At 42.6% G+C, this 27,408-nt stretch overlaps 1 protein-coding gene across 2 annotated transcripts in view; it reads left to right on the top strand.

Annotated features, from left to right (window-relative positions):
- itga8 (integrin, alpha 8) overlaps positions 1 to 27,408 on the top strand; it is a 238,126-nt gene that overhangs the window by 100,966 nt on the left and 109,752 nt on the right. For both annotated transcript variants that reach the window (XM_055655720.1, XM_055655710.1), the window contains exons 15-17: positions 239 to 346; positions 17,194 to 17,249; positions 22,159 to 22,313. In XM_055655720.1, coding sequence (XP_055511695.1) covers positions 239 to 346; positions 17,194 to 17,249; positions 22,159 to 22,313 — 319 coding nt within the window. The remainder of the gene's footprint in view (positions 1 to 238; positions 347 to 17,193; positions 17,250 to 22,158; positions 22,314 to 27,408) is intronic.

Below are 27,408 nucleotides of genomic sequence, written 5' to 3'. Positions count from 1 at the left end.
GGAAGCCAAATGTGAAAAGTGACAGCATAAAAACTATTCAAAGATAATTTAAGGGCAAAAGATTCTCACCAGGCAGGTATGTCACTGTGGCCCAGCACTGTTGCCTTTCATCTAAGAAGTGGAATAATGAAGTTTATTTTTGCCCTTGCATGACTACATGACTACTAATGCAATGGGATTCATTTATAACCTGTCATTGCTGACAAAGCCAATAAAAATCTTTATGCTTCACTTGCAGAGCTCGGCCGGTTGTGACAGTGGAAGCGCAACTGCTCCTGATCCCATCAATCATTAACCCAGAGAATAAAAGTTGCCAGCTGCCTGGATCGGAGATGTTGGTGTCATGGTAAGGAAGTGGTAATGATGTAGGGATGGGACCGACACTGTGTGATTTGCTCTGCCATTTGACACTTGACCTGGGGATCTTGCTATTCAGTGTAAGGTCAGAACTTTAAGGCTTCACCAACTTGTTTAAGGTCAGGAATGAAGTGTTGGATGACAGAACAGTAAAACACTGTATATCGCCACTCGAGAATCTAGGGTTTATAGCTATCCAGTGTAATATAGTAGGTACTTCCATTAGTTCAAAGATGATTTTTCTTGAAGCAAACATAAACACCAAACATTGTACATAAAATTAAAATCTCCATATTAAACCATGGACAGAACTGGAAATTAAAGTAAATGCACTCTATCATTTCTATTTAGAAATGGCATCTTGTGTATTCTGTGAAGGGCGCTGTGGAACAGATGAAAATGATTAGTAAAAAATGTAACAGCGAGTGCTTTTCTGATCTTCTGAGATAAATCACAACATCTCTGGGGCCACCAGGGCCTTATGCAGGGAGTAAGTTGATGCGCACTTTGGGATTTGTGGAATGGGCAGAAGGAATTTTCTTGATTGAATGCCAGACTAGAAGAGACAGGCAGTGGTTTTCTCTGAGATGGAGATAAGCCGAGATTTGGTTGTGCACTTTGGAAAAATAGCTGAAAATACCCAGTGCAGCTTTATTAGTTGAGAACGGGATGTTTAATTGGGGTTGGGCAGGAGTTGAGTACTTTGAAACAAATTCTCATCAACTTTATTACTTACAGATTTTAAAATACTGTCCATCTACACAATCATGGACTGAAAATGCTAGTGCTGGTTAGTGGCTGCAGCCAAGATGTGGGTCACTGTTTCAGTCCTTGGCCTCCACTGGAAGCTTTCATTTTGCCTAAAGCCTCCGATGAGGCAGATGGGACATTGATCACTTTCAGCAGTGTTGGTGGGTTCAGTGGCCAATGGCACACGTAGACTGCACCTTGGCCAGATCAGGAGACACCAGAGCTAGCCGGTTTGGAAAAAAACACACTAGTACAGTTGGCAGAGCTGCTGCCTTACTGCATCAGAGACAAGGGCTCAGTACGTATCTCAGTTGATGTCTGTGAGGTGTTTGTACTTTATTCCTGTGACTGCCTAGGTTTCCTCATGGATGCTCTGGTCTCCTCCCACATTCCAAAGGTGTGCTGGTTTGTGGGTTAGCTCTCTGCTGTCAATTGTCCCTAAAGTGTAGGGTGTGGTTGCAAAAAGTGGACAAAATAAAATTGGTGTGAATGGGTGATTGGTGGTCGGCATATACTCAATGGGTCGAAGGGCTGTTTCCATGCTACATCTTTCAATCAATCAGTCAAATGAATTGAGAGTGGGATCAAGAGAGAGCAGGTACTGCGAACAATAAGGAAGTGCAAACGGAAATCAAGAATTTGAACCAGCATTTTGGATGTTGTGAGCAGTGGAGCATTGGGAAGCTGTGGGAGCAACAGGTGGTGGAATTTGGGAGGGCCTGGGGCTGGGGTGATCAAAGGGCCCAGGTTCAAGGGATGATTGGGAGAGGTGGATGATGCAAAACAGAGCTGGACTCAGAAGATGAGGGAAGAAACTCCCTCACTTAACAGTGTTCTGGTTCAGTGCTGCCATTATAAGAGGGGCACCCAATGACAGGATCCAGGTACCCCTGTGGTTCACTCTAAAAATAAACCTGTTGCAGTGGGAATGACAATTACAGTGCACTATCAGGTCTCTAGAATGATGCATTTCATTTTGGGAGAAGGAACAGCTTTCAATGGCATAGCACTGATAACAATTCTATGTGTACATTCTTTATTGTTAACAGGTCCACTTACATTGAAAAATGTGCTCAGATCTTCAAACCATATGTGGATTACTGATGCTATCCAAGCATTGTGAATGTGCTGTTATGTTTTATTATGTATCAAATACTTGATTACCATGTGTGTAAGTGGTTAGGGGAGAAGACAGGAGAATGGGGTTGAGAGGGAAAGATAGTTCTGCCATGATTGAATGGTGAAATAGGGGTGAATGGCCTAATTCTGCTCCTATAACTTATGAACTTATGAATGTATGCATAAAACCAACGCCTCTGTGGGTTAACGTTATCATCGGTACATGTTCAGCATGTTAAGTTGCCCTAAATTATTCTGTTTATTTAGAATTTTGTTTTGCCAATATCAGACACCATCCGAGCTCCTTGATGCAATGTCACAAGGGTAAAATGTTGCTTGCTTCTGGTATTTCAGCATTTTTTTGGAGTGCTTTCGGGAGAATGACTCAGGTCACTACTCATAATTGTCTCTAGGGAGTCCGGGCTAAGTACTGTGAACAGCCCCTGGTGAGCCTTTTAAACTTTTGTAAATGGAAAGTAACAAACAGTTTCCTCTGAAGGGAAGTGATTGATGAAGGTCAGAGGTTAGTGCAGACTCTGTGTGGGTTCCAGCTGAGATAATTTTCTGCTATATATATATGTCTATATATATTGTACACAAGAAAATGGGCACAGTGTATCTGATTAAAGGCTGTACCACTGGGAATAATTCTTATCTGATTTTGCCAAACTGGGAAATTTGAATTGGCAAGATATTTGCTCAATGGATTGCATCTGGGTGGGTTGGGTTTTTGGAGAATAATATTTGTTATGTAGAATTTTGCAGAATGTTTCACACTCACAATGTTAAAGGCAAAGGCTAACCGAACAATAGTATGTGCATGCAAGGTAGACAATATCTACGCTAATTTTCATAGTCAATAATTCCGCATCTCTACGCTTGCATAACACTGAGATGGTGACGGTTGGACATGAGAGAAACCTTTGGCCAATTTGGAAAAAAACCTCTGGAAAATGTCTCTGGTCCTTGAAGGCATACAGAGGTCTGGGTTTGTTTGAGGTTTGTTTGCATCTTTGTGAACTCTATCTTCCTTTCTGCTCCTATTATTACTATTGTTCCCATTCACCCATTAACCAGATAACCTCAGTTATCCTTGGTTTTACCCCACCAGAAACATCCCGCTGCCCCCACCCTTCCTGCAGCTTAATAAGCTTTTATTGCCTCCTTCCCGCTTCTGATGAAGGGTCTTTGACCTGCAATCTTATCGCTATTTGTGCAGCGTATTTCCAGCACGCTCTACTGGAAATTTCCGACTTCGGAACATGTGTTTCCAAAATATAGTGCGTGCTTTCTGGAGTGAAAGCGTTTCTTAATGGGTGATAAGGACAATAAGGACAATAAAGTACATGTGCACAACCTTTTATCCAAAGTTCCAAATAACGAAAAGCTCCGAATAGCGGACATTTTTTCGGTCCTTGAAGAAAGGTCCTTGAAGACGTTCACTGAGGGCGGCCCGCAGAGGTGACAGCGGAACCTCCGGTCGGTCCTCGAAGAAAGGGGAACTAAATCCCCATTCATAAAAGAGAAGGTGAGGGTATATTGCGCGGGAGGGTTAATAATTGACAATCTGCTGCTGCCTTCCCGCTGAGTTAAAAAGTTCCCACGGTAGACTCACGATACACTGTATATCATGAGTCTTGCGTGGGAACTTTTTAAACTCAGCGGGCAGGCAGCAGCAGATTGTCGCTCCCTTCAGTTTCACCCCACCTACACCCCTCTGCTTCCCGGCCATGTGTGTGACCCCTTCCCTCCCCTCTCCAGCTCCCCCCCCCATTGCACCGGCGCGGGGGCTTTGCACTGTCTTCACGTCGGCGATACCAGCAGGTCAGTGCCAGTCACCGGAGATGTCAGGACCAACGGGACACCGACCCCCAGGCCCACTGCAAGCACGGAGATCCCAGAGACCCACAGCCAGCAGGAGCCCAGCCCCGTTCCAACTCCAGAGGAACACGCTCCCCGTAGGGACAGAAGCTGATGGTGTGCAAGGTACATCTTGGGGTTGCGGATGAGGCCGCGCAGCTCGGGCTGTGACGTCTCCAGCCACCCCCCTGTACAGGAGCTGAGATTGGGAACACAAAACTGTGGGTTTTTTTGCAGTTGCAGAGGGGGCAAGGGCGGTACAGTTCCCAGTCTCAGCTCCAGTCCAGGGGGGTGGCCGGAGACGTCAGGACCAATGGGACAACGACTGCAAGCACGGAGATCCCAGAGACTCACAGCCAGCAGCAACTCTAGCCCAGCCCCGCTCCAACTCCAGAGGAACCCGGGTTGCGGATGAGGGGGCGCAGCTCGGGCTGTGGGCGAACTGCCACTTGTTGCTGTAGCGGCGCATCGGGGAGCGGGTTCCTGTTGGTCCTGACGTCTCCGGCCACCCCCCTGGACAGGAGCTGAGAGACGGCAGGACCACCAGAAGCCGCTCCGCGATGGGCCGCTATGGCGGCAAGTGGCAGTTCGCCCACAGCCCGAGCTGCGCCCCCTCATCGGGACACCAACCCCCAGGCCCATTGCAAGCACGGAGATCCCAGATTAGCAACTCCAGCCCAGCTCCGCTCCAACTCCAGAGGAACACGCTCCCCGTAGGGGCAGAAGCTGATGGTGTGCAAGGTACGTCTTGTTCTTGGGGTGGCGCAGCTCGGGCTGTGGGCGAACTGCCACTTGTCGCCGTAGCGGCCCATCGGGGAGCGGATTCCTCTGGAGTTGGAGGGACAGGGAGACACAGCGGCTTTTGAGAATGGTGGGCAATCACTTCCAAAGTTCTGCCCACACAGTCAGTACACCTCTCCTACACTTGTCTCCCGCACTAAAATCATCTCGCAGAGAATGATCCCAGCCTAACCCTCCCTATTCTCTCCTATTCTGCAAGAAAAAACTACATTGAAGACTCAAACTCGCGGTCGAGTAACTGCCGGGATCTAGGCGCAAACTCGCGATCTTGCGGATATGAGCCGAGCACTCTACCACTGAGCCAGCCGTTAAAATCTACGCTAAAAATCTTCCATTCCGAAAGCCAAAAAATTCTGAATTATGAAAAGTGTCTGGTCCCAAGGCTTTTGGATAAAAGGTTGTGCACCTGTATAAGGAATAGGTTAAGAATATGGATAGTAAAGGTTTAGAGGGAAATGGGCCAAATGCAGGCAAATAGGGCATCTTGGTAAGCATGGACGAGTTGGGTTGTTTCTGTGCGGCGTGACTCTAAGACTATGATAATCAGTATACTTAGCATTGTAACAGTTTGCATCCCTATTCATTCGTGCAATAACATTACTTTTTCTTAAAACTTTTAAATACTTCTGTGATTAGTAATTTTTCGTAAAACATTGTTCACAATGTTTCTCAGTGGTATGCTGGCCCAATTTATACATATTGGTTATATATTTTGCTATAGACTGCTCCTTTATATTGACAGCGTGGTCCATCTAATGCTCAAGCTTAGCATTAAGCTTTTTATCGGTTTTGGTGCAAGTCGCAGAGCCATATGGCACCAAAACAGACCCTTTGGCCCAGTTCTTCCATGCCAACCAAGATGCTTCATCTAAGCTAATGCGACCTGCTCACGTTTGACCCATATCCTTCTAAAGCATTTCTATCCATACACCCATCCAAGTGTATTTTAAATGTTGTTATAATACCTGCCTCAACTACTTCTCTGGCAGCTCGTTCAATATAGCCACCATCCTCTGTGTTGGAGAAAGATTCTGTTCCACCTCCTGCTGACCTCTCAGTCTTAGCGACGAATAGGTTTACGGAGCAACTTTAGCTGCATTCCAGATTTTTGTAAATAAATTCTCTGCATTGTCGTTTTAACCACACAGCTATTGATTGTTTAGCATGTTTTTTGTAACTCGGCTTCCTTTTACATTGCATCATCAAATTCTTTGTTGAATTAGTAAAATTAGCTAACAATTTCATGTCATTTTAAAAAGGTGCAGCTTAACGTGACAGTAAGGCAAGATTTGGCTTTCCCATTTGAGTCTCTATGTTTAATTTGAGTCTTCTTGACCTCCTGCACAAATCTCTTGTTTAGGATCATATCTCAGGTAAATGCATATATATCTAGTAAGTAAATAGACCCTTTAGCCCAACTCATCCATGCTGACCAAGGAACTGACTTGAAGTAGTCCCAGTTACTAGCATTTGGCCTATATCTCTCTAAACCAGGGGTTCCCAACCTTTTTCATCCCGTTTACCCCTGGCAACTAATAGCACATAACAATGTAATTTCACTTGTTTAATGAACAACTAACAAAGAACACAGAACCAAACACAGTCAGTCAATGAGAAAAAATATGTACAAATCCTGAATCAACAAATTTACCTCCTGGGTAGGCAAAATGTACCCCCTTTGGGTAAATTTACCCCAGGTTGGGAATCCTTGCTCTAAACTATTGATATCCATGTACCTATCCAAACGTCTTTTAAATGTTGCAATTGTGCCTGCCTTAATGACTTCCTCTTGCAGATTGGTCCATACACCTACAAACTCCCATCTAGGCATAGAAGGACCGCCAGTTGTTTGACAGGATACGCAATTGATGGACAAACTTGTTCGGGCTCAGCATACCCAATTGCTCAGAAAACCTTGATTGAGAATGAAGACCTCACCACGACATGGGCTTCAGCTGCAGCCCAGAGCACAGGAAGCTTGTGTGGAAAACCAGCCCCTCAGGTCCCCATTAAATCTTTGTCCTCTTCTTTCTCTCATCTTAAACCTATGTCCTCTTGTTTTTAATACCCTTATCATGGGTAAAATACTGTGACTATCTGCCCTATTTATGCCTTTCATAATTTTGTATATACCTCTATGTGATCGCCCTTTAGCCTCTTCAGGGAAGACAAGCCCAGCCCATCCCATAACTAAAGCCCTCCAATCCAGGAAACACCCTGATGGATCACCTCTGTGCCCTTCTCCAGTGCTATCACATCCTTCCTGTATTGTGGTGATATTGTTTTTTGTTTCTCCTATCAGTCGCACTTTGGCATTTCCTCATGACGTTTTAGGTATTTCCTCTACATTTTTTTCTTTTGAGTTGCATCTCTTGTTGAGCTTGCCTTGCAATCAACAGCTTGATCTGCATTCAGGGCATTTTTTCTGTGAATTCATGTGGGCATCTGCAGCTTTCCTTCAGTCTGCTTTACATTATTTGGGGTATGTTGCCTAATTGAGCCAGTCTTGTTTGGACTGATCTGGAGGCCAGCTGTTTGAGTTGTCAGTGTCTTCCTCTATCTGTAGCTTCCTGTGCTCTGGGCTGCAGCTGAAGGTCTTCCTTCTCAATCAAGGCTTTCTGAGCAATCGGGTATTCTGAGCCCCAAACAAGTTTATCCATCAATTGTGTATCCTGTCAAACAACTGGCGGTACTTCTATGCCTAGATGGGAGACAAACCAGGTTTCTCTGGAACTTATTTGCGGCGAATCTAATGACTCAATTTTGGCTTGGGGAGTGTGCTGAATCTTTCAAAGATCTTACTGTGAGCTTTCTTCCCATACTCACTGAAAACCCATTTGTGGCCGAGGACTAATCCGTTCTCTCCCATTCTACAAGTGTACCTGTCATTTGCCTCACACTCATGCCTTTCAGAATGAGAATGACATGAGTTGAGTGCCAGTTTAGTTTAGTTTAGTTTAGTTTAATGATATAGTGCAGAAATAGGCCCTTTGGCCCACCGACCATTGATCATCCTTTACACTATGTTCTACATTCTAGGGGCAATTTTTACAGAAGCCAATTAACCTACAAACCTTCACGTCTTTGGAATGTGGGAGAAAAACGGGTTGCTGGAGAAAACTCACACAGTCACAGGGAGAATGTGCAAACTATCCACAGACGGCACCCATAGTCAGGATTGAACTCGGGTCTCTGGCACTGTCACTGTACCGCCCTCATTGTTTACATTGTTGGCTACAGAGAGAATTAGAAGAGCTTTTTCATGCAGAAGGTGTTTAAAACTCACTGCTGGTGGGATGGTGGAGATAGATGTTCTCACAGCATTCTAGCAGTATTCAGATGAACACCTGAAAGGGCATGGTATCGAAGGCCACAGGCCTAGTGCTGGGAAGTAGGGTTACTTTAGATAGGTGTTCCATGCCACATTTCATCTCTAAAGCTGCAAGCTCATGTTGGATGTGTGAAATCATCACAGCAAATTGTTATACTTTCAGTGCATGCATTCAACATAGTTTAATGCCACATTTATTTAAAGAGTTAAGTTCAGCATACACATCATTCATGTGGTATGTAACAAAGATCCTAGCTCTGCTATAAGATCTTTGGTATGTAATACCACACACCAGATTCACTGTCACCATGTTATGTCTTGTTCATAGATTTTCCATTTTTTAATACGCCACATATCTGTGGTTTATATCATCTTTATTTTTAGACACCATGCCATGTGCCACCAATTGATACACTGAGTATTTTCTGTACAAAATATTGTTCACTAAAGAGTGATACTGCACATTACACACAAAAATAATAAAAGGGAGACAACATCGACTGCCATGCCCTCTTCAATCATATTCAAAAAAAGTTTATCAGATTTGTGAGACAATATTTCCCACACACAGCAATACTGACCATCGCTAATCAGTCCATGCCCAGCCAAATGCAGGAAGATCCTGAACCCTAACAATCTCCTCCAACTTTCCCACCTATGACATCAGGCTCACCGGCCTATAGTTCCCTGGCTTGTCCTTGTTGCTCTTCTTAAATAATGGTACAACATTAGCCATCCCCCAGTCTTCCAGAACTTCACTAGTGGCTAATATGAGGCAAATATCTCTGCACCGGTCTCCACAATTTCTTCACTCACTTCCCACAATGCCTGAGAATGCACTTGGTTAGACTTTGAGGATTTATTCATCTTAATTTGCTTAAAAACCACCAATATCTTCTCTCTGGTAATTTATATATGGTCAACTTCATTTGTATATGATCAACCACCAATCCTTTTGCTTCCATGATCTTCCCAGTAAAGATTGTTGAGAAATATTCATGTAATATCTCCCACATCTCTTGTGGTCTATACAAAGATGGCAATGCTGAACTTTAGGGGGACCTATTCTTTCTCTAGCCACCCATTTAGCCTTAACATACCCGCAGAATGTCTTGGGATTTTCCTTTATCGTGTTTGCCAGTTCTTTTTGCCCTCCTGATTGTCCTAAAGGACCTACTTCTTATTTTAAGATGATGGCACCCTAGTTCTTAGCTCCTTAGCTAGGGGAAACATCTTGTCTGAAACTGCCCTGTTGAGCACTTTAAGAATTTAGGACATTCCAATAAATTCAAACTATATACTTGCCCCATTGGCTGTATAGAGTCTTGCACTAATGTACAGTTAGCTTCCTCTGAAACTCGGACAGTGCATTAATCAATAAATAACAATGGCTTGTAAGAAGGTTTGCAAAATAATTGCTGGCAATTTTAATTATCATCTGAATTGGATAAAATCAAAGTGGCAAGAATGGCCTAGAGGATAAATTTGCAGAATGTATTCAGAGTAAGATGTTGAGGAATCAATCCGAGGATATAGTTTTACATCTGGCATTATGCAATGAGAGGATTAACTAATGATATCATAGTAAAGGATGCCATTTAAATAATGATCATCACATGGTAGAATTCCAAATTCAATTTGAGGAACAGAAACTTGCATCTGAGGCTGGTTTCATAAATTTAGATAAAACCAATTACAACGATATGACAACAGAGTGGGCTAAAGTGGATTTGGAAAGCAGATTAAAGTGTCAGGTGGTGGATCAGCAGTGGTAGATGTTTAAAGAGCTTTTTCATCAATCTCCGCAAAGTTAGATATTGGTGAGAAAGAAGAGCTCTGTGAGAAGACACAGCATCTGTGTTAACCAAGATATCGGAAAAATGAAAGAAAGGCAATCCAATATTGAGAAGATTAATGGTAGATCAAAGGATTGGGGATTTTTTTTACAAACTGGCAAAAGATGACTAAAAAAGTAATAAAGAGGAATAAGATGAGTATTAGCGTAAACGAGCAAATAATATAAAGAGCTTTTTGACGAGATATAAAAATGAAGAGAATAGTTTAAATTAATTTTTGTACCTCAAAAAATGAGATTGGGGAATTGAGGAAACATGGAAAAGCAAATATTATTTAAACGTAGTGAACTACAAGTGTTTTGTAATTCAAAAAAAATGTGGTGGCCCTTACACATTGAGACAGTATAAAAGTGAGATAGGTTAGTATGCTAATGGATGATGTTAGAAAAATGGCAGATTTCCAGATGATTATTTTGGGACAGTCTTCAGTGCAGAAGACATGAAAAACATCACAAGATGCCAGATAATCAAACTGCTGTGGGGTGGGCTGAAAGCAATCTTTATCACCAGAAATAAAACTACTGGACAGATTGATGGATCAAAAGGCTAAAAGGATCCCTGGACCTGATGGTCTGCATCCTAGAGACTGAAAGGAAGTGGTTGATTTTAATCTACCGAAATTCCTTGGATTGCGGAGAAGTCCCAAAAGGATAGAAAAGATGCAAATATAATGCTACTATTTAAAATTAATGTAGGAAACTATACAGTAGACCAGTTAGTCAGCCACTGTCAGTGGGAAACTGCTGGAATTCATTGTTAAGAAAAATAATAGGGGAACAATTAAGCAGAGTCAACGTAGTTTTATGAAAGAAAAGTTGAGTTTGACAAACTTACCATAGTTCTTTGAGGCTGAGTAATGTGTTCAATAAAAAGGAACCAATTGATGTAGTGCTTTGGGATTTCAGAAGACATTAGACGAGGTGCGACATAATAGCTTACCATACATAATAAGAGTGCATGGGGTTGGAGGTAACGGCACTAAGGAAAGTGGCCAACTACTAGAAAATAGAATCAGGATAAAGGGATTATGTTCGGATTGCCACATGAATCCATGCAATTCAGAGTGCGTTTTTGCCAAATTTGTTGATGATACAAAGGCAGATGATTTACTGATTGTAAAGTGAAAGGCTGAGATATTGGCAGATGGAGCATAATGGAGTAAAATATGAGGTGTTTATTTGTAAGGAAACCATGGAAAAGCAAATTATTATTTAAACGTAGTGAGACTATAAGTGGTTGTAATTCAAAAAAATGTGGTGGTCCTTACACATGAAACATAAAAAGTTCCAATGCAGGTACAACAAGGGGTTTTGCAGTATAAAAGGAGATAGGTTAGGATGCAAGCATATAGTGCAAGTGCCGAACCAGCAGGTCGAGGAACACCCCGCACAGGTGACTTCTTTCCTCATCAGGTCTCTTCTTCCTGAGGAGTCAGATCCTGGTGACCTCTAACCGCTGCAACACGTAACCACAACTGGAGAAGTCCCTTGGTCTCTCTATATTGAAAGAATGAGATGCTTACATGTGGGTCAATGCAGAGAGGATTCACTTGCTTGATTCTTGGGGTAACTGGATTGACGTATGAAAAACGATCTGATCTGGTTGAGCTCATACTAATTGCATTACAACAGAATGAGAAGTGAACCTATTAGTCCTAGTCATAAAGCCATGTAACATGGGCACACATCCCTTGATCAAGCTCGTCCATGTCAACATCTAAGCTAGTTCCATTTGCCCACGTGTGGCCCATATCCCTCTAAACCCTTCCTATCCATGTACCTTTCCAAGTGTCTTTTAAATTATGTTATATTGTCTGCCTCAACTACCTCAATTGCCAGCTCATTCCGTATACCCACCATCCTCCAAGTTGCCCCTCAGGTTCCTAGTAAAGCTTTCCTCTCTCATCTTACTCTATGTATTCACCCTATCAATTCCCCAATTTTATACACCTTAAAATCATGAGGAGTATAGATTAAGGTGCATGGGCACAGTTTACATTGACAGTGCAGGGGAGTTGAAAAATAGACAATATTGGTTTAAGGTGAGATTGAAAAGATTTAAAGGGGACCAAGAGGGTACGTTTTACACGTTGAGAGTGGTGAGTACATGGAACAAGCTGTCTGTAGGTAGAGACTAGTGCGATCACAATGTTTATGACAGGTTATAGGGATAGGCATATTTTAGGACGTGGGTCAATATGAGACTAGCTCAGGAAGGCATTTTGGTTGGCATGAACAAATTGTTGTAAGAAGGACCTGTGACTGTGCTGTACAGTTCCGTGACTCTGTGACTAATATATTTATAGAATTATTTAGGATTCTACTTTACGTTACCTAACAATGATATTTAATGGTTACTGATGTTCTACAGTTTCTGAGTATATTTGCATCTAATTGTGTTATTTTAAAAAGCTTAATAAAATCTACTCAAACTCTAAAGGTCCCACTCTCAATTTTGGTCAATTTTGGGAACTGAGTTGAGCCTAAATTTAAGTCGTTTACAGGCTCACCATGTGAAGGGATCCAAACTGGGTCTAGATAAAACCTTATATAAAGAAAGGGAAATATTTCTTATTTTAAATTTATTTATTCTGGCAATACATCCAAGCACTATATTTGATCGCAGGAATCTTGTGATATTGGCATTGGGCCTTCACTGCAGAATGCACCATGACCCTTCCAAAATTCTTCTTTACAATCTTGCCTAATAGTACTGTGCTTGGTGTGGCCATTATCCAAGTGTTAGATTTTTCTTTACATGTTTCATTAACACTATTCTGTTTCCTCATTGCACACATTGGTTTATTATTGCATCGTGTACCAGGATACAGTGAAAAACTATGTTTTACGTGCTATGCGTGCATATCATACCATAGATGAGTTAATTATGAAATGCATAACAGAAAATAAACAGAGTCCAGAATGTAGTGTTGCAACCACAGAGAAAGTGCAGCTAAACAAATGTACCTGGATCGCAACGAGGTGGATTGGAGATCAGGAATTCATCCTTAGTGCATGAGGTAAGTAGAAGAGTTGATAATGGCGGGTGAGAAGCATTCATAAGTACATATGTGATTGGAGCAGAATTAGGCCATTCGGCCCATCAAGTCTACTCTGCCATTCAATCATGGCTGATCTATCTTTCCCTCTTAACCCATCTCCTATCTTCTCCCCATAACCCATATTAATCATGAATCTATACAGTATATCCCTGCTGTAAAAATATCCATTGACTTGGCCTCCACAGCCTTTTGTGGCAATGAATTCCACAGATTTGCCACCATCTGACTAAAGGAATTCCCCCTCATCACCTTTCCAAAGGAACGTGCTTTAATTCTGAGGCAATGACCTCTGGTCCCAAACTCTCCCACAAGTGAAACGTCCTCTCCACATCCATGGTGGGATGTGCTTACAAACCTTTTGTATCTTCTGGTATCTTGTGCCAGATGGGAGAATGGTGTGAGACGTGCTTGATTATGGTGGCTGCTGCGCCAAAGCAATGTAAATTGTGGATGGAGTCAATTGAGAGGGATGTGGGGATGGGGAGGTTGGTTTGCATGATGGACTAAGCTGTGTTCACCTAAACCATTTGTTTAGGATGCATTCTAAGGTAATCTGTTGAAATTTGGGGACATGCTGCATTTCCTTTGCCTTCTGAGGAAGTTGAGGCATTGGTGTTAGTTCTTGGCCATAGCGTCAAGATGGTTGGACCAGGACAAATTGTTTGCCATATTTACAGCAAGGAACTTGAAACATCCCCAGTTCAGCGCCATGATAATGGCTGGGACATGTATGCCACCCTGTTCCTGAAATCGATGACATTGAAGGAGAACTTGGTGTCATGACATCACGTTACAAAGCTCTCTATCTTCTTCCTGTTCTCCGTCTCAGGGGCGGGGGGGGGGGGGGGGGGGGGGGGGGGGGGGGGGGGGGGGGGCAGAGGGGACACGTCCCCCCCATGTCTTGAGACCAAGTTTTTGTGATCCCGATTTTTAAATCTCCGCTTTTAGAGCTGGATTGAGCCTCCGAAGCCTCGCGTGTGTGTGTGTGTGTGAGTGTGCACATGAGCGTGTGGCCGCCAAAAAATTGTGTCCCCCGTCCCCTCCATGTTTTGATGGCGAGTTCCGCTCTTGTTCATCTCATCATTGTTCGAGATCCAGCCTGGTAAAGTCGTGTCATCAGTAAATTTGAAATGGATTAGAGCATATTTTTGCTGGACAGTCGGAGTTCATAGGGAGTACAATAAGAGGCTGAGCATGATGTTGACAGTTATCATAGAGAATGTTTTGTTGTTCATCCATGCTGATTGCGATCTACAATTAGGAAGTCAAGGATCCAGTTGAAGCCGGAGGTACTAAGTCCAGGTTTTAGGAGATGAGTTTGGTTGTTAAAGGTGGAGCTATAGTCTATGCATAGGAGTCTGGTCTAGGTGTCCTTGGTAACCAGATGTTCAAGGGATGAGTGTAAGGCCAGGGAGAAGGCAACTATCATGCATCTGCTGTGGTAGTAGATGGATTGAATGGTTCAAAGCTATCTGGCTGGAGTTAATGTATGCCATGATCAAAGCACTTCACGATGGTGGATATCAGAACCACCAGACTGTAGTTATTAAGGCATGTTATCTTGTTTATCGTTGGCACCGGGATTATAGTAATCTTCTGAAAGAGAATGGGAGCCTCAGAATGGAATAGTGAGATGTTAGGGATATCTGTGAATAGTCTTGCCAGCTGGACCACTCAGGACTTGACACAGCTGGGACACCATCCAGTCTAGTTGCTTTTCCACAGGTTCATTCTCAGGTAGGCCGATCTTACATAAGCGATGGAGACTGTGGGTGCAAGCTTATTATGATTGTGCTTATCCAGGAGTGATGCATTGTTGCTAGCAATACTAATTGACAGGTGGTTAGTCTTGATTATAGTTTGCTCTCGAATTGTCTCATGGAATCCCTGGTGGCTTTACGAAGGTCATATCTAGAATTGTTATACAGGTTGGAATTACCTGTCTTGAACACTTCACAAATGGTCTTCACTCATGGCTCATCCATTGTTTTCAGTTGAGAAACACTTGACTTCTTTGGCATGCAGACCTCTACATATGAGAGTGTGCACAAAGAGGGGGTGCAACGTAGGTTCACCAGGTTGATTCCCGGGATGGCGGGACTGACATATGATGAAAGAATAGTCGACTGGGCTTATATTCACTGGAATTTAGAAGGCTGAGAGTGGATCTTATAGAAACATATAAAATTCTTAAGGGATTGGACAGGCTAGATACAGGAAAAATGTTCCCGATGTTGGTGGAGTCCAGAACCAGGGGTCACAGTTTAAGAATAAGGGGTAGGTCATTTAGGACTGAGATGAGGAAGAACTTTTTCACCCAGAGAGTTGTGAATCTGTGGAATTATCTGCCACAGAACGCAGTGGAGGCCAATTCACTGAATGAATTCAAGAGAGAGTTCAGATATAGCTCTTAGGGCTAACAGAATCAAGGCGTATGGGGAGAAAAACAGGAACGGGGTATTGATTTTGGATGATTAGCCACGATCATATTGAATGGCGGTTCTGGCTCAAAGGCTGAATGGCCTACTCCTATTGTCTATGTTTCTATACTTACTGATGATGTCTGCGACATCAATGGTGTGTTCATTTAGGTCTGGCCACTGAGTCCTTGAATACGGAGAGGAGAAGCATTTTTGCGGCACACTGTTGAGGTTAGCCCAGTTGAAGACCCCAGTTATGATGAACAAGGCCATGGGGTACTTTGTTTCAAGGGCAGATGGAGTAGTACAGTACATTGAGTGCAAGCTTCACATCCGCATGGGTTGGGAAGTAACCCTCGGTGCTGGGAATGGTGAAGTAATCAAAAGAGAGTTGAGTTTGAGGTCAGTCTATTGTCACGTGTATCGAGGTACAGTGAACAGCTTTTGTTGCGTGCTAACCAGTTGATGAGCATGTGAGAGAAAATGAGTGATAGGCTGTGGGGAAGTATTGATGGGGGAGGAATGACACTGATGTGATTGCTCTACTGGAAGCTGGCATGTGATGAGTGGCCTCTCTCTGTGTTGTAACAAGCATGACATTATTACGAATCGTCAGTGTATGAATATTATCATTTTAATTTACTGTGCCAGAAAGATCTGAATTCATACCCATGATTTATCTCTGTGGATTACTGATCTTGATCTGGCTGCCACGGAACAGGTTATCAGATGGAGAGTTGACATTGACAGGAAGTCAAAATAGTTCAATTATCCTGGAGACATCCTGTCATTTAAATCATATGGGAACTGGATAAAAATAACCTCAAGCAGATATACAAACTGTTGGTGGAACTCAATGGGTCAAGCAGCATCTGTTGGGGGTGAAAGGAGCTATCCTTGTTCCAAACATGCCCCAGCAGCATTCTTCTTTTCTAATCGTGTTTTTGCACTAATGCCTTGTTTTTTTTTGCAGTTTCTTTTCTTTTCTCTCTCTCAGATAATTTATGTTTTTTGTGTGTTTGTCTGAGTCTCTGTACCTGAGATATTGCTGCAAGCAAGATTTACATTGTACCTGTACCTCCCTGTACTTGTGCACATGAAAATGAATACTTCACGTGCTTGTGTCCAAGACTTGTTGAGGCTTGGATTGTGTAATAGTAAACATGTTGTTTTTCAGTAATCAAATCTTATCGGGCTATTAATTATTCTTTTGTACCAGATTTAACTTCTCCTGGTTTGCTTAGTAGGGAACTGCTTCAAGTAGTTTAACCTTTATGCAGTTACATGTTGTGCCTCTTGGTCAGATCATTAATATGAAGCTTCTTGATGAGCAAGGCACCTAAGACTAAATTTATTTTGATTTCCATGGTGGTGCCAGAAGCTGGTTTCTGATTTTCTCCTTAATAACGGTGAACACTGATGGTCTGAATATTATTTCTATCGCAAATTGCAGGCCAATCTGTTCATGAGCCTGGGAGCTCCATTAATCATAGATATGTACAGCCTGTCCACAGAGCATTCAGAATAAACTGCTGGCTTGCTCGGCAGTCTAATTACACATATTGAAATTCCTACAGAGAAGGGTTATAATATGAGGAAAGAGGTATATTGACCTTTGCTCTCCCTCTCATTTTACAGTTTCACTGTGAAGGTTTCTGCAGCTGTGTCGGGCCATGGGATACCAAGTGTAATAGGTGAGCACTGAACAAAGCAGACACATCGCGTGAGTTGGTCTCATTCAGGGCCATCCAATGGTTCAAAGCAAATCCGCTGGTGCTGCTATTTGGATCCGGCCTTAGCCCTGTGTTCGCCTGCTGTGGGGAGTCTGTAGTCAATTGCCTTCCATGACAGTGGCTGGCCCAGTACACTGGGGGCATTTCTACATAGCAGTCCTGCCATGTGGGGCTATTGGTTGGTGGCGGTCAGACCTGAGGTGGCACAGACTGAGGTCTCGCCCCCATACATCTCCGATGGCCTCCGATAGCTCGTACAGTCAAAGAGCTTTTCTCACCACCAGTAAGGCAGTCAGAAACAGTCATAAGATCATATCATAAGTGATAGGAATGATCATTCGGCCCATCAAGTCTACTCTGCCATTCAATCATGGCTGATCTATCTCTCCCTCCTATAACCATATAACCATATAACAATTACAGCACGGAAACAGGCCATCTCTGCCCTACAAGTCCGTGCCGAACAATTTTTTTTTCCCCTTAGTCCCACCTGCCTGCACTCATACCATAACCCTCCATTCCCTTCTCATCCATATGCCTATCCAATTTATTTTTAAATTATACCAATGAACCATCCTCCACCACTTCCACTGGAAGCTCATTCCACACCGCTACCACTCTCTGAGTAAAGAAGTTCCCCCTCATATTACCCCTAAACTTCTGTCCCTTAATTCTGAAGTCATGTCCTCTTGTTTGAATCTTCTCTATTCTCAAAGGGAAAAGCTTGTCCACATCAACTCTGTCTATCCCTCTCATCATTTTAAAGACCTCTATCAGGTCCCCCCTTAACCTTCTGCACTCCAGAGAATAAAGACCTAACTTATTCAACCTATCTCTGTAACTTAGTTGTTGAAACCCAGGCAACATTCTAGTAAATCTCCTCTGTACTCTCTCTATTTTGTTGACATCCTTCCTATAATTGGGCGACCAAAATTGTACACCATACTCCAGATTTGGTCTCACCAATGCCTTATACAATTTTAACATTACATCCCAGCTTCTATACTCAATGCTCTGATTTATAAAGGCTAGCATACCAAAAGCTTTCTTTACCACCCTATCTATATGAGATTCCACCTTCAAGGAACTATGCACGGTTATACCCAGATCCCTCTGTTCAACTGTATTCTTCAATTCCCTACCATTTACCATGTACGTCCTATTTTGATTTGTCCTGCCAAGGTGTAGCACCTCACATTTATCAGCATTAAACTCCATCTGCCATCTTTCAGCCCATTTTTCCAAATGGCCTAAATCACTCTGTAGACTTTGGAAATCCTCTTCATTATCCACAACACCCCCTATCTTGGTATCATCTGCATACTTACTAATCCAATTTACCACACTTTCATCCAGATCATTGATGTACATGACAAACAGCAAAGGACCCAACACAGATCCCTGAGGCACCCCACTAGTCACCTGCCTCCAACCCGATAAACAGCCATCCACCATTACCCTCTGGCTTCTCCCATTCAGCCACTGTTGAATCCATCTTGCTATTCCTGCATTTATACCCAACAGTTGAACCTTCTTAACCAACCTTCCATGAGGAACCTTGTCAAAGGCCTTACTAAAGTCCATATAGACAACATCCACTGCTTTACCCTCGTCAATTTCCCTAGTAACCTCTTCAAAAAATTCAAGAAGATTAGTCAAACATGACCTACCAGGCACAAATCCATGTTGACTGTTCCTAATCAGACCCTGTTTATCTAGATGCTTATATATATTATCTCTAAGTATCTTTTCCATTAATTTGCCCACCACTGAAGTCAAACTAACAGGTCTATAATTGCTAGGTTTACTCTTAGAACCCTTTTTAAACAATGGAACAACATGCGCAGTACGCCAATCCTCGGGGACTATTCCCGTTTCTAATGACATTTGAAATATTTCTGTCATAGCCCCGGCTATTTCTACACTAACTTCCCTCAATGTCCTAGGGAATATCTTGTCAGGACCTGGAGACTTATCCACTTTTATATTTTTCAAAAGTGTCAGTACTTCTTTTACTTTGAACCTCATAGTATCCATAGCTACTCTACTAGTTTCCCTTACCTCACATAATTCAATATCCTTCTCCTTGGTGAATACCGAAGAAAAAAAATTGTTCAATATCTCCCCCATCTCTTTTGGCTCTGCAGATAGCTGTCCACTCTGTCTCTCCAATGGACCAATTTTATCCCTCGTTATCCTTTTGCTATTAATATAGCTGTAGAAACCCTTTGGATTTACTTTCACCTTACTTGCCAAAGCAACCTCATATTTTCTTTTAGCTTTTCTAATTTCTTTCTTAAGATTCTTTTTACATTCCTTATACTCCTCAAGCACCTCATTTACTCAGAGAGTGGTGAATCTCTGGAACTCTCTGCCACAGAGGGTAGTTGAGGCCAGTTCATTTGCTATATTTAAGAGGGAGTTAGATGGTGCCCTTGTGGCTAAGGGGATCAGGGGGTATGGAGAGAAGGCAGGTACGGGATATTGTAGTTGGATGATCAGCCTCATATTGAATTTCGAAGGGCCGAATGCCTAACCTAAATGATGTTTCTAATTTGCCCTATAATTATTGTAGATCTCCCTCTTTTTCTGAACAAGATTTCCAATTTCCCTTGAAAACCAGGGCTCTTTCCAATTTTTACTGTTTCCTTTCAACCGAACAGGAACATAAAGATTCTGTACTCTTAAAATTTCCCCTTTAAATGTCCTCCATTTCTCTTCTACATCTTTCCCATAAAACAAAATGTCCCAGTTCACTCCTTTTAAATCATCTCGCATCGCATCAAAGTTAGCCTTTCTCCAATCAAAAATCTCAACCCTAGGTCCAGTTCTGACTCTCTCCATAATTATATTGAAACTAATGGTATTGTGATCACTGGACCCGAAGTGCTCCCCAACGCATACCTCCGCCACCTGTCCCGTCTCATTTCCTAACAGGAGGTCCAGCACTGCCCCTCCTCTAGTAGGTACCTCTATGTATTGCTGCAAAAAACTATCCTGCACACATTTTACAAACTCCAACCCATCCAGCCCATTTACAGAATGTGTTTCCCAGTCTATGTGTGGAAAGTTGAAATCTCCCACAATTACTACCTTGTGCTTACTACTAATATCTGCTATCTCCTTACATATTTGCTCTTCCAATACTCGTTCCCCGTTTGGCGGTCTATAATACACCCCTATAAGTGTTGCTACACCTTTCCCACTTCTCAATTCCACCCAAATAGCCTCCCTAGATGAGCCCTCCAATCTATCCTGCCAAAGCACTGCTGTAATATCTTCCCTGACTAGCAATGCAACACCTCCACCTCTTGCCCCTCCAATTCTATCACACCTGAAGCAACGAAATCCTGGAATATTTAGTTTCCAATCACAGCCCTCCTGCAACCACGTTTCACTGATCGCCACAACATCATACTTCCAGGTGTCTATCCAGACTCTAAGCTCATCCACCTTTCTTACAATGCTCCTAGCATTAAAATATGCACATTTAAGAAAACCCCCGTCTCTTATTCTCTGTTTATTTCCTTTTTTTTCTTTCTCCTCTTGTGTCCGAGTGCTTCCCATTTCTGCTTCCTGCCTCCCATTCTGTCTACTACCTTTCGCTATTTGAGTCCCTCGCCCCAACCATTCTAGTTTAACCCCATTCTCCTGCTTTCTCCTCATAACCTCTGACACCCGTACCCGTTGTAATATATATAAATAGCTTTTTAAAATGTGGATGTTTATTGAAAATTAGAAAATGTCCATTCATTGAAAATTAGATCAGAAGCATGGTATGAAGTCGGAAAAGGGAATACATGTGTAATTGGTGTCTCAGCTCAGTGTCAGTGTCCATTCCTGGACTCATTGCTGGGTGTGGGAGAGCTAGGGTCTAATCCTCAGCTCATTTTGTACTTCCATGTCACAATGTGCAAGAGTATAGGAGGCTCAGTGGCGCAAAGGTAGAGTTGCAGCCTTACTGCGCCAGAGACCTGGGTTTGACAATAGACAATAGGTGCAGGAGTAAACCATTCGGCCATTCGAGCCAGCACCGCCATTTGATCCTGACCATGGGTGGTGCCTGTACATAGTATGTACGTTCTCCCTGTGACTGCTTGAGTTTTCTCTGGGTGCTCCGGTTTCCTCCCACACTCCTAAGACGTACAGGTTTGTAGGTTAATTGGCTTCTATAAATTGTCCCTAGTGTACAGGATAGTGCTGGTGTACAGGGGGCACTCAGTGGAATGAAGCGCCTGTTTCCACGCTGTATCTGGAATATGCTGGAAAAATACACCAGCAAATCAGCTGCTCAATGATTCAATGATTCAGTGATACTTTATCGTCACCTGTACCTAGCTTCAGTGAAATGCTTTGTTTTGCATACAACCTGCTAAAATCATACAGCAGACCTCACCTGGGCAGTGTACAACAATCGCCACATTTCTGGAGCTGACAAAGTTACAAAAGTTCGCCGAACAGTCCTATCTTCTGCCTGCTGCCACACGTGGCAGCAAGTGCCCCTCCCCCCCATCACTAGATGGCTGCCTGGTGGGTCCCCCTTCATTCTCGATGGCCCCTTGCCGGGTCCGCCCTTCATTCTTGACGGTCCCTTGCCATTCTCAGTGAACAAATGCAATTTCAGTAACTGCAGTGTACAGTGAGAGGCATTTAGACCCTGTATCCTTACGATTTATGAACCCAGTTTGTCTCGACACTTATCTGAGTCCATCTACCTCCTGCTGCCCTTACCTTTTTATGCCTCGTCGAATGGACCTGAACATATTCAACTAAAAGCATTTCAAATATGTATCTGAATAATGAGAACATGATTTTCTCTTTGCAGCTTGTGATCCTCATTTATAAACATCCATTGTTTTCTTTCCCTAAGTTCTGAATGCAAATCTTCAGCTGGACAAACTGAAGAAAAAAGGAGGGATTGAGAGAACGCTGTTCCTCAATTATCAACGGCCACATCACGCATTCCAATTCGTCTTGAGCAATTTGGAACGCTTCACCCAACAAGAATTTGTTGTTTATCTTACTGTAAGTGTCTACTTCAAAGGTCTACAACAAAAAGGTTTATTGTAGTTCCTGCTTAGCTACACAGACTGTCGATGAGACATGTAGGCAAGTTAGGCCGAAGGGCCTCTCTCCACGCTGTATGACTTGATGACTACTATAAGGTTTAAGGGTTTTGTTTTTAATTTAAGAATACTGACTACTTGCTAAGGTGTATAATTGCATGTTTCTGGCTACTGTCTGGTACGTGACATTGGGCTTAGCTGCATGCACTTGAACCTATTCAACCAAAAGCTTCTTGAACATAATAATCCATGCCTGGCTTGTCATGCAAATGTTTTTAATTTCCAATTTTCCAAGCCCCAGAGCAGAGGTGTAACTGGAGAGCATAGGTTATGGCACAGAGTAAGCAATTTAGAGGGGATGTAAGTAATAGTTTTTTTTTTCATCCAGAGGGTGGCTGAAACTTGGAATGCGTTGCCTGAGTAGGTGGTGGAGACAGAGAAGTTCACTATGTTTAAGAAGTATCTAGCTGAGGACTTGGGGCATGTTGGTCGGCATGGGCAAGTTAAGGTGAAGGGTTTGGTTCCACTGTATCACTCTATGCTCTATGACTTAGAATGGAGATGAGAAGGAATTAATTGCCACTAATGGCTGTGGAGGTCAAGACATTGGGTAATTTTAAAGCGGAGACTGATAGGTTCTTGATTAGTAAGGATATGGTGACATGCAGGAGCATGGGGTTGAGAGGGAAAAATGGATAAGCTATGATCAAATGGCAGAATAGATTCAATGGGCTAAATGGCCTAATTCTGCTCCTATGACATGATCTAATGGTCATATGGACTTGAATTGCCATGGCTACAGACCAAGTCTTGGTAAATGAGATCAGAATAAATGGACACTTAATGGTCAAGATGGACAAGGCAGGCTGAAAGATCTGCTTCTGTGCCATATATCCCTACGCCTCTATCTACAACACTTTTCCAGTTCTGAATACTAATCTTAGAAACATAGAAACCAGAACATGTGCAGGAGTAGGCCATTTGGCCCTTCGAGCCAGCTTCAATATGATTCAATATGATCATCCAAAATCAGTACCTCGTTCCTACTTTCTCCCCATATCCCTTGATTCCATTAGTTTCGTCAGCTACACATACTGAGGCAGAAAGTAGGGCTCAAGAGAACACTGGCCATAATATGTGTTCCAATTAGCCTTTGGAAAGCCAAGCAGAGGGAATGTTGTATGAGAGACATTAATGCACGTGCAAATCTTGGCAATGCATCTCAATGGGTTTTTTTAAATCATGAGACGCACTGCAAACTAGTTTGACCCCGCTCAGTGCAACTAATATGCACCTGCAGCAACGGCCATTTGATGTAGTAACCGTGACAGATTTTTACTTTCCTCTGGCCCTGTTCAGAGGGAATGTAACTGAAAACCTTCTCGCCTGTATCAGATTTCCGCAGTGTTGTGGGTAAGGGGCGAAACAATTGAGCCAGGTCTTGTTAAGTTGCAATGAAGTGTACGAAGTGAAGTAGAAGTACTTCGGAAAAAAACAGGGGATTTTCTAACTGATTGAGTTTCAGTACGAAAACAGATCTATTTCTAGCAGTATATTTTGTAGTCTTAATATTTCCTGACCATTCTATCCTTGGTTGGTGGCTGGAGGGCTAAGACTGGACCAATCTAAAGACAAATTAACTTTGAAACCAATTTATTTTTAATGGAGCCAAAGATGCATATTTTCTATTGGAACTTTAAACTTAGAAAAGTACAGCGCGGGAACAGATTGATCCACAATGTCAGTGTCAAACATGATCTCAAATTAAACCATTTTCCCCTATTCCTTACGTATTTCTATGTGCCTATCTAAAAGCCTCATACACACCTTTAAGGATGGCACAGTGTTAGAGTTGCTGGCTCACAACGCCAGAGACCCAGGTTCAATCCTGACCTCAGGTGACATGTGGCGTTTGCATGTTCTCCCTGTGTCTGTGTGGGTTTCCACTGGGTGCTCCAGTTTCCTCCTACATCCCAGAAGAGTGCCGTTTTTAAAGATAATTGACCTCTTTAAATTGCCTGTAGGGTGTGAGGTGGAGAAAGTGGGATAGCATTGAACTAGTGTGATTGATGGTTGGCATGGAATCGGTGGGCTGAAGGACCTGTTTCAATGCTGTATCTCAAAAAACAACTATCGTATCTGCCTCCATCACCACTGCTGGCAGTGTGTTACAGGCACCTATTATTCTTTGTATGAAAAACTTGCCCCGCACATCTCCTTTAAACTTTCTCCCTCTCACCTTAATGTTTTGTCCTGTAGTACTTGACATTTCAATCCTGGGAAAAAGATTCTGGCCATCCATCCTATCGCTGCCTCTGAGAATTAAAAAAAAAATCTACTTTGTCTCCCCACAACCTCCAATGCGCCAGTGAAAACAAAACAATTTTGTTCCACAGAAGATAGACACAAAATGCTGGAGTAACTCAGCGTGTTAGGCAGCATCTCAGGAGAAAAGGAATAGGTGACGTTTCGGGTCGAGACCCTTCTGCAGACCCTGACTTCAGCATTTTGTCTAGTGTCGGTGTAAACCAGCACCTGTTGTTCCTTCCTACACAAGTTTGTTTCGCTTCTCATTATGGCTAATACCCTTAATCCAAGTGGCATTCTGGTAAACCTCTTGTTCACTCTTCACATCCTTTTCAGAATGGCACGCAGTGACTAGCGGGGTACCGCAAGGCTCAGTGCTGGGACCCCAGCTATTTACAATATATATTAATGATTTGGACGAGGGAATTGAATGCAACATCTCCAAGTTTGCGGATGACACGAAGTTGGGGGGCAGTGTTAGCTGTGAGGAGGATGCTAGGGGGCTGCAAGGTGACTTGGATAGGCTGGGTGAGTGGGCAAATGTTTGGCAGATGCAGTATAATGTGGATAAATGTGAGGTTATCCACTTTGGTGGCAAAAACAGGAAAGTAGATTATTATCTGAATGGTGGCCGATTAGGAAAAGGGGAGATGCAACGAGACTTGGGTGTCATGGTACACCAGTCATTGAAGGTAGGCATGCAGGTGCAGCAGGCAGTGAAGAAAGTAAATGGTATGTTAGCATTCATAGCAAAAGGATTTGAGTATAGGAGCAGGGAGGTTCTCCTGCAGTTGTACAGGGTCTTGGTGAGACCACACCAGGAGTATTGCGTACAGTTTTGGTCTCCTAATCTGAGGAAAGACATTCTTGCCATAGAGGGAGTACAGAGATGATTCACCAGACTGATTCCTGGGATGTCAGGACTTTCATATGAAGAAAGACTGGATAGACTTGGCTTGTACTCGTTAGAATTGAGAAGATTGAGGGGGGGGGATCTTATAGAAACTTACAAAATTCTTAAGGGGTTGGGCAAGCTAGTTGCAGGAAGATCGTTCCCGATGTTGGGGAAGTCCAGAACAAGGGGTCACAGTTTAAGGATAAGGGCAAAATCTTTTAGGACCGAGATGAGGAAAACATTTTTCACACAGAGAGTGGTGAATCTCTGGAATTCTCTGCCACATAAGGTAGTTGAGGCCAGTTCATTGGCTATATTTAAGAGGGTTAGATGTGGCCCTTGTGTATGGAGAGAAGGCAGGTATGGGATACTGAGTTGGATGATCAGCCATAATCATATTGAATGGCGGTGCAGGCTCGAAGGGCTGAATGGCCTACTCCTGCACCTAATTTCTATGTTTCTATGTTTCTGTAATGAGGTGATCAGAATTGCATACAATACTCCAAATATGACTTAAACAGAGTTTTATAAAGTGGCAACATGACTTCTCAACTCTTCTGCTCAAAGCCTCCATCAATGAAGGCAAGCATACCATATACCTATCACTTTACCTACTCGTGTGGCTGCTTTCAGGAAATGTGTTGCTACTTTCAGCGATTATTTGAGAGGGATCAGGAAATAAATAAATAAATGCTACATGCCTGGACATATCGAGAGAGGAATTGGATTCTCAGTGTGTAAATTTGGGTAAAATCATGAAATGATCCAAAGCAACTATGAAGCAAATTTTTTTATATGCTGGACACAATTTTGCAATGATGTCACTTCTCATAGCATTTAAACAGGAAATTAACATGTCATTATGCAAGAATGTATTGGCAGGAAATAATTTGCTAAATTGCAGACATGGCAAATGCTTGTAGTTACTTGTGTCTGTATCATGCAATTAATAGTTTTGCATCAATAATGATGGATTATAGATTATCTTCTGTGAGTATCATCAATTATGTACAAATGTAATTACATGTAAATGTGATATGGAGTTAAAATGAAAGACAGTAATCATTTTAATCTGTTTGTAGTAATGTGACAATGAGTGGATTAAAGTTACTACTATGATCTTATATTATATTATAAAAATGATGCTGCAATTTTCTGCTGTGGTATCGTTCTGTTATTGGACTAGGGGTGGAAAGCGAATGGGAATATTGTCCTGCCAGAACAATACTTTTTGTTTAAGAGCTAAGATTCAGAGATTCAGTTCCAATGAGGCATATCCTTTAATCTTATGTTGCATGGAATATACGGTGTGAAGAATTTGCTGTCTGCCTCTAGGATTGTGAACAAATTATTTTAGTTATTTCCTGACTATTTTATTCATCTTGTGCTGAGACACACATACATTTGTATGCCTGGTGGGATTAGGGAGGAAGAACCTTTGACATTTATCTTCCACTGATTCATCCCTGAAAATGAAGGGTTTCAGAAGAAAAAGCGATGGGTTTTCAGGTTGCTCTTGCAGCCGAGGCATCGTGAGGATTTGCCCATGTTATCCATTGGCACCCACTGGAAAGAGATATTTGAAGGCTCTTCCTCAAGAAAATTGGAGCAACAGATCTAATGGGACCAGTTAAGAGAATCCTTAATTAACCATAGCATTGCATTTATCCATGACATTTCATGGTGGATAGCAAACATCCTTTATTGGCACTGCATGAAAGAGCATGTGAGGGTCACCATCTAGTGACTGGCTGCATTTACCAAATACTTCACTGGATTTTAATTGTGGAGACTTGCCTTCACAGGATCCATGTTAGCACAGAGCCAGATGCAGTATTGTGCCTTGGTGAAA

Source organism: Leucoraja erinacea, chromosome 2, assembly GCF_028641065.1.
Source record: "Leucoraja erinacea ecotype New England chromosome 2, Leri_hhj_1, whole genome shotgun sequence".
Taxonomy (NCBI): Eukaryota; Metazoa; Chordata; class Chondrichthyes; order Rajiformes; family Rajidae; genus Leucoraja; species Leucoraja erinaceus.
This window is presented reverse-complemented; position numbering and strand designations above follow the sequence as displayed.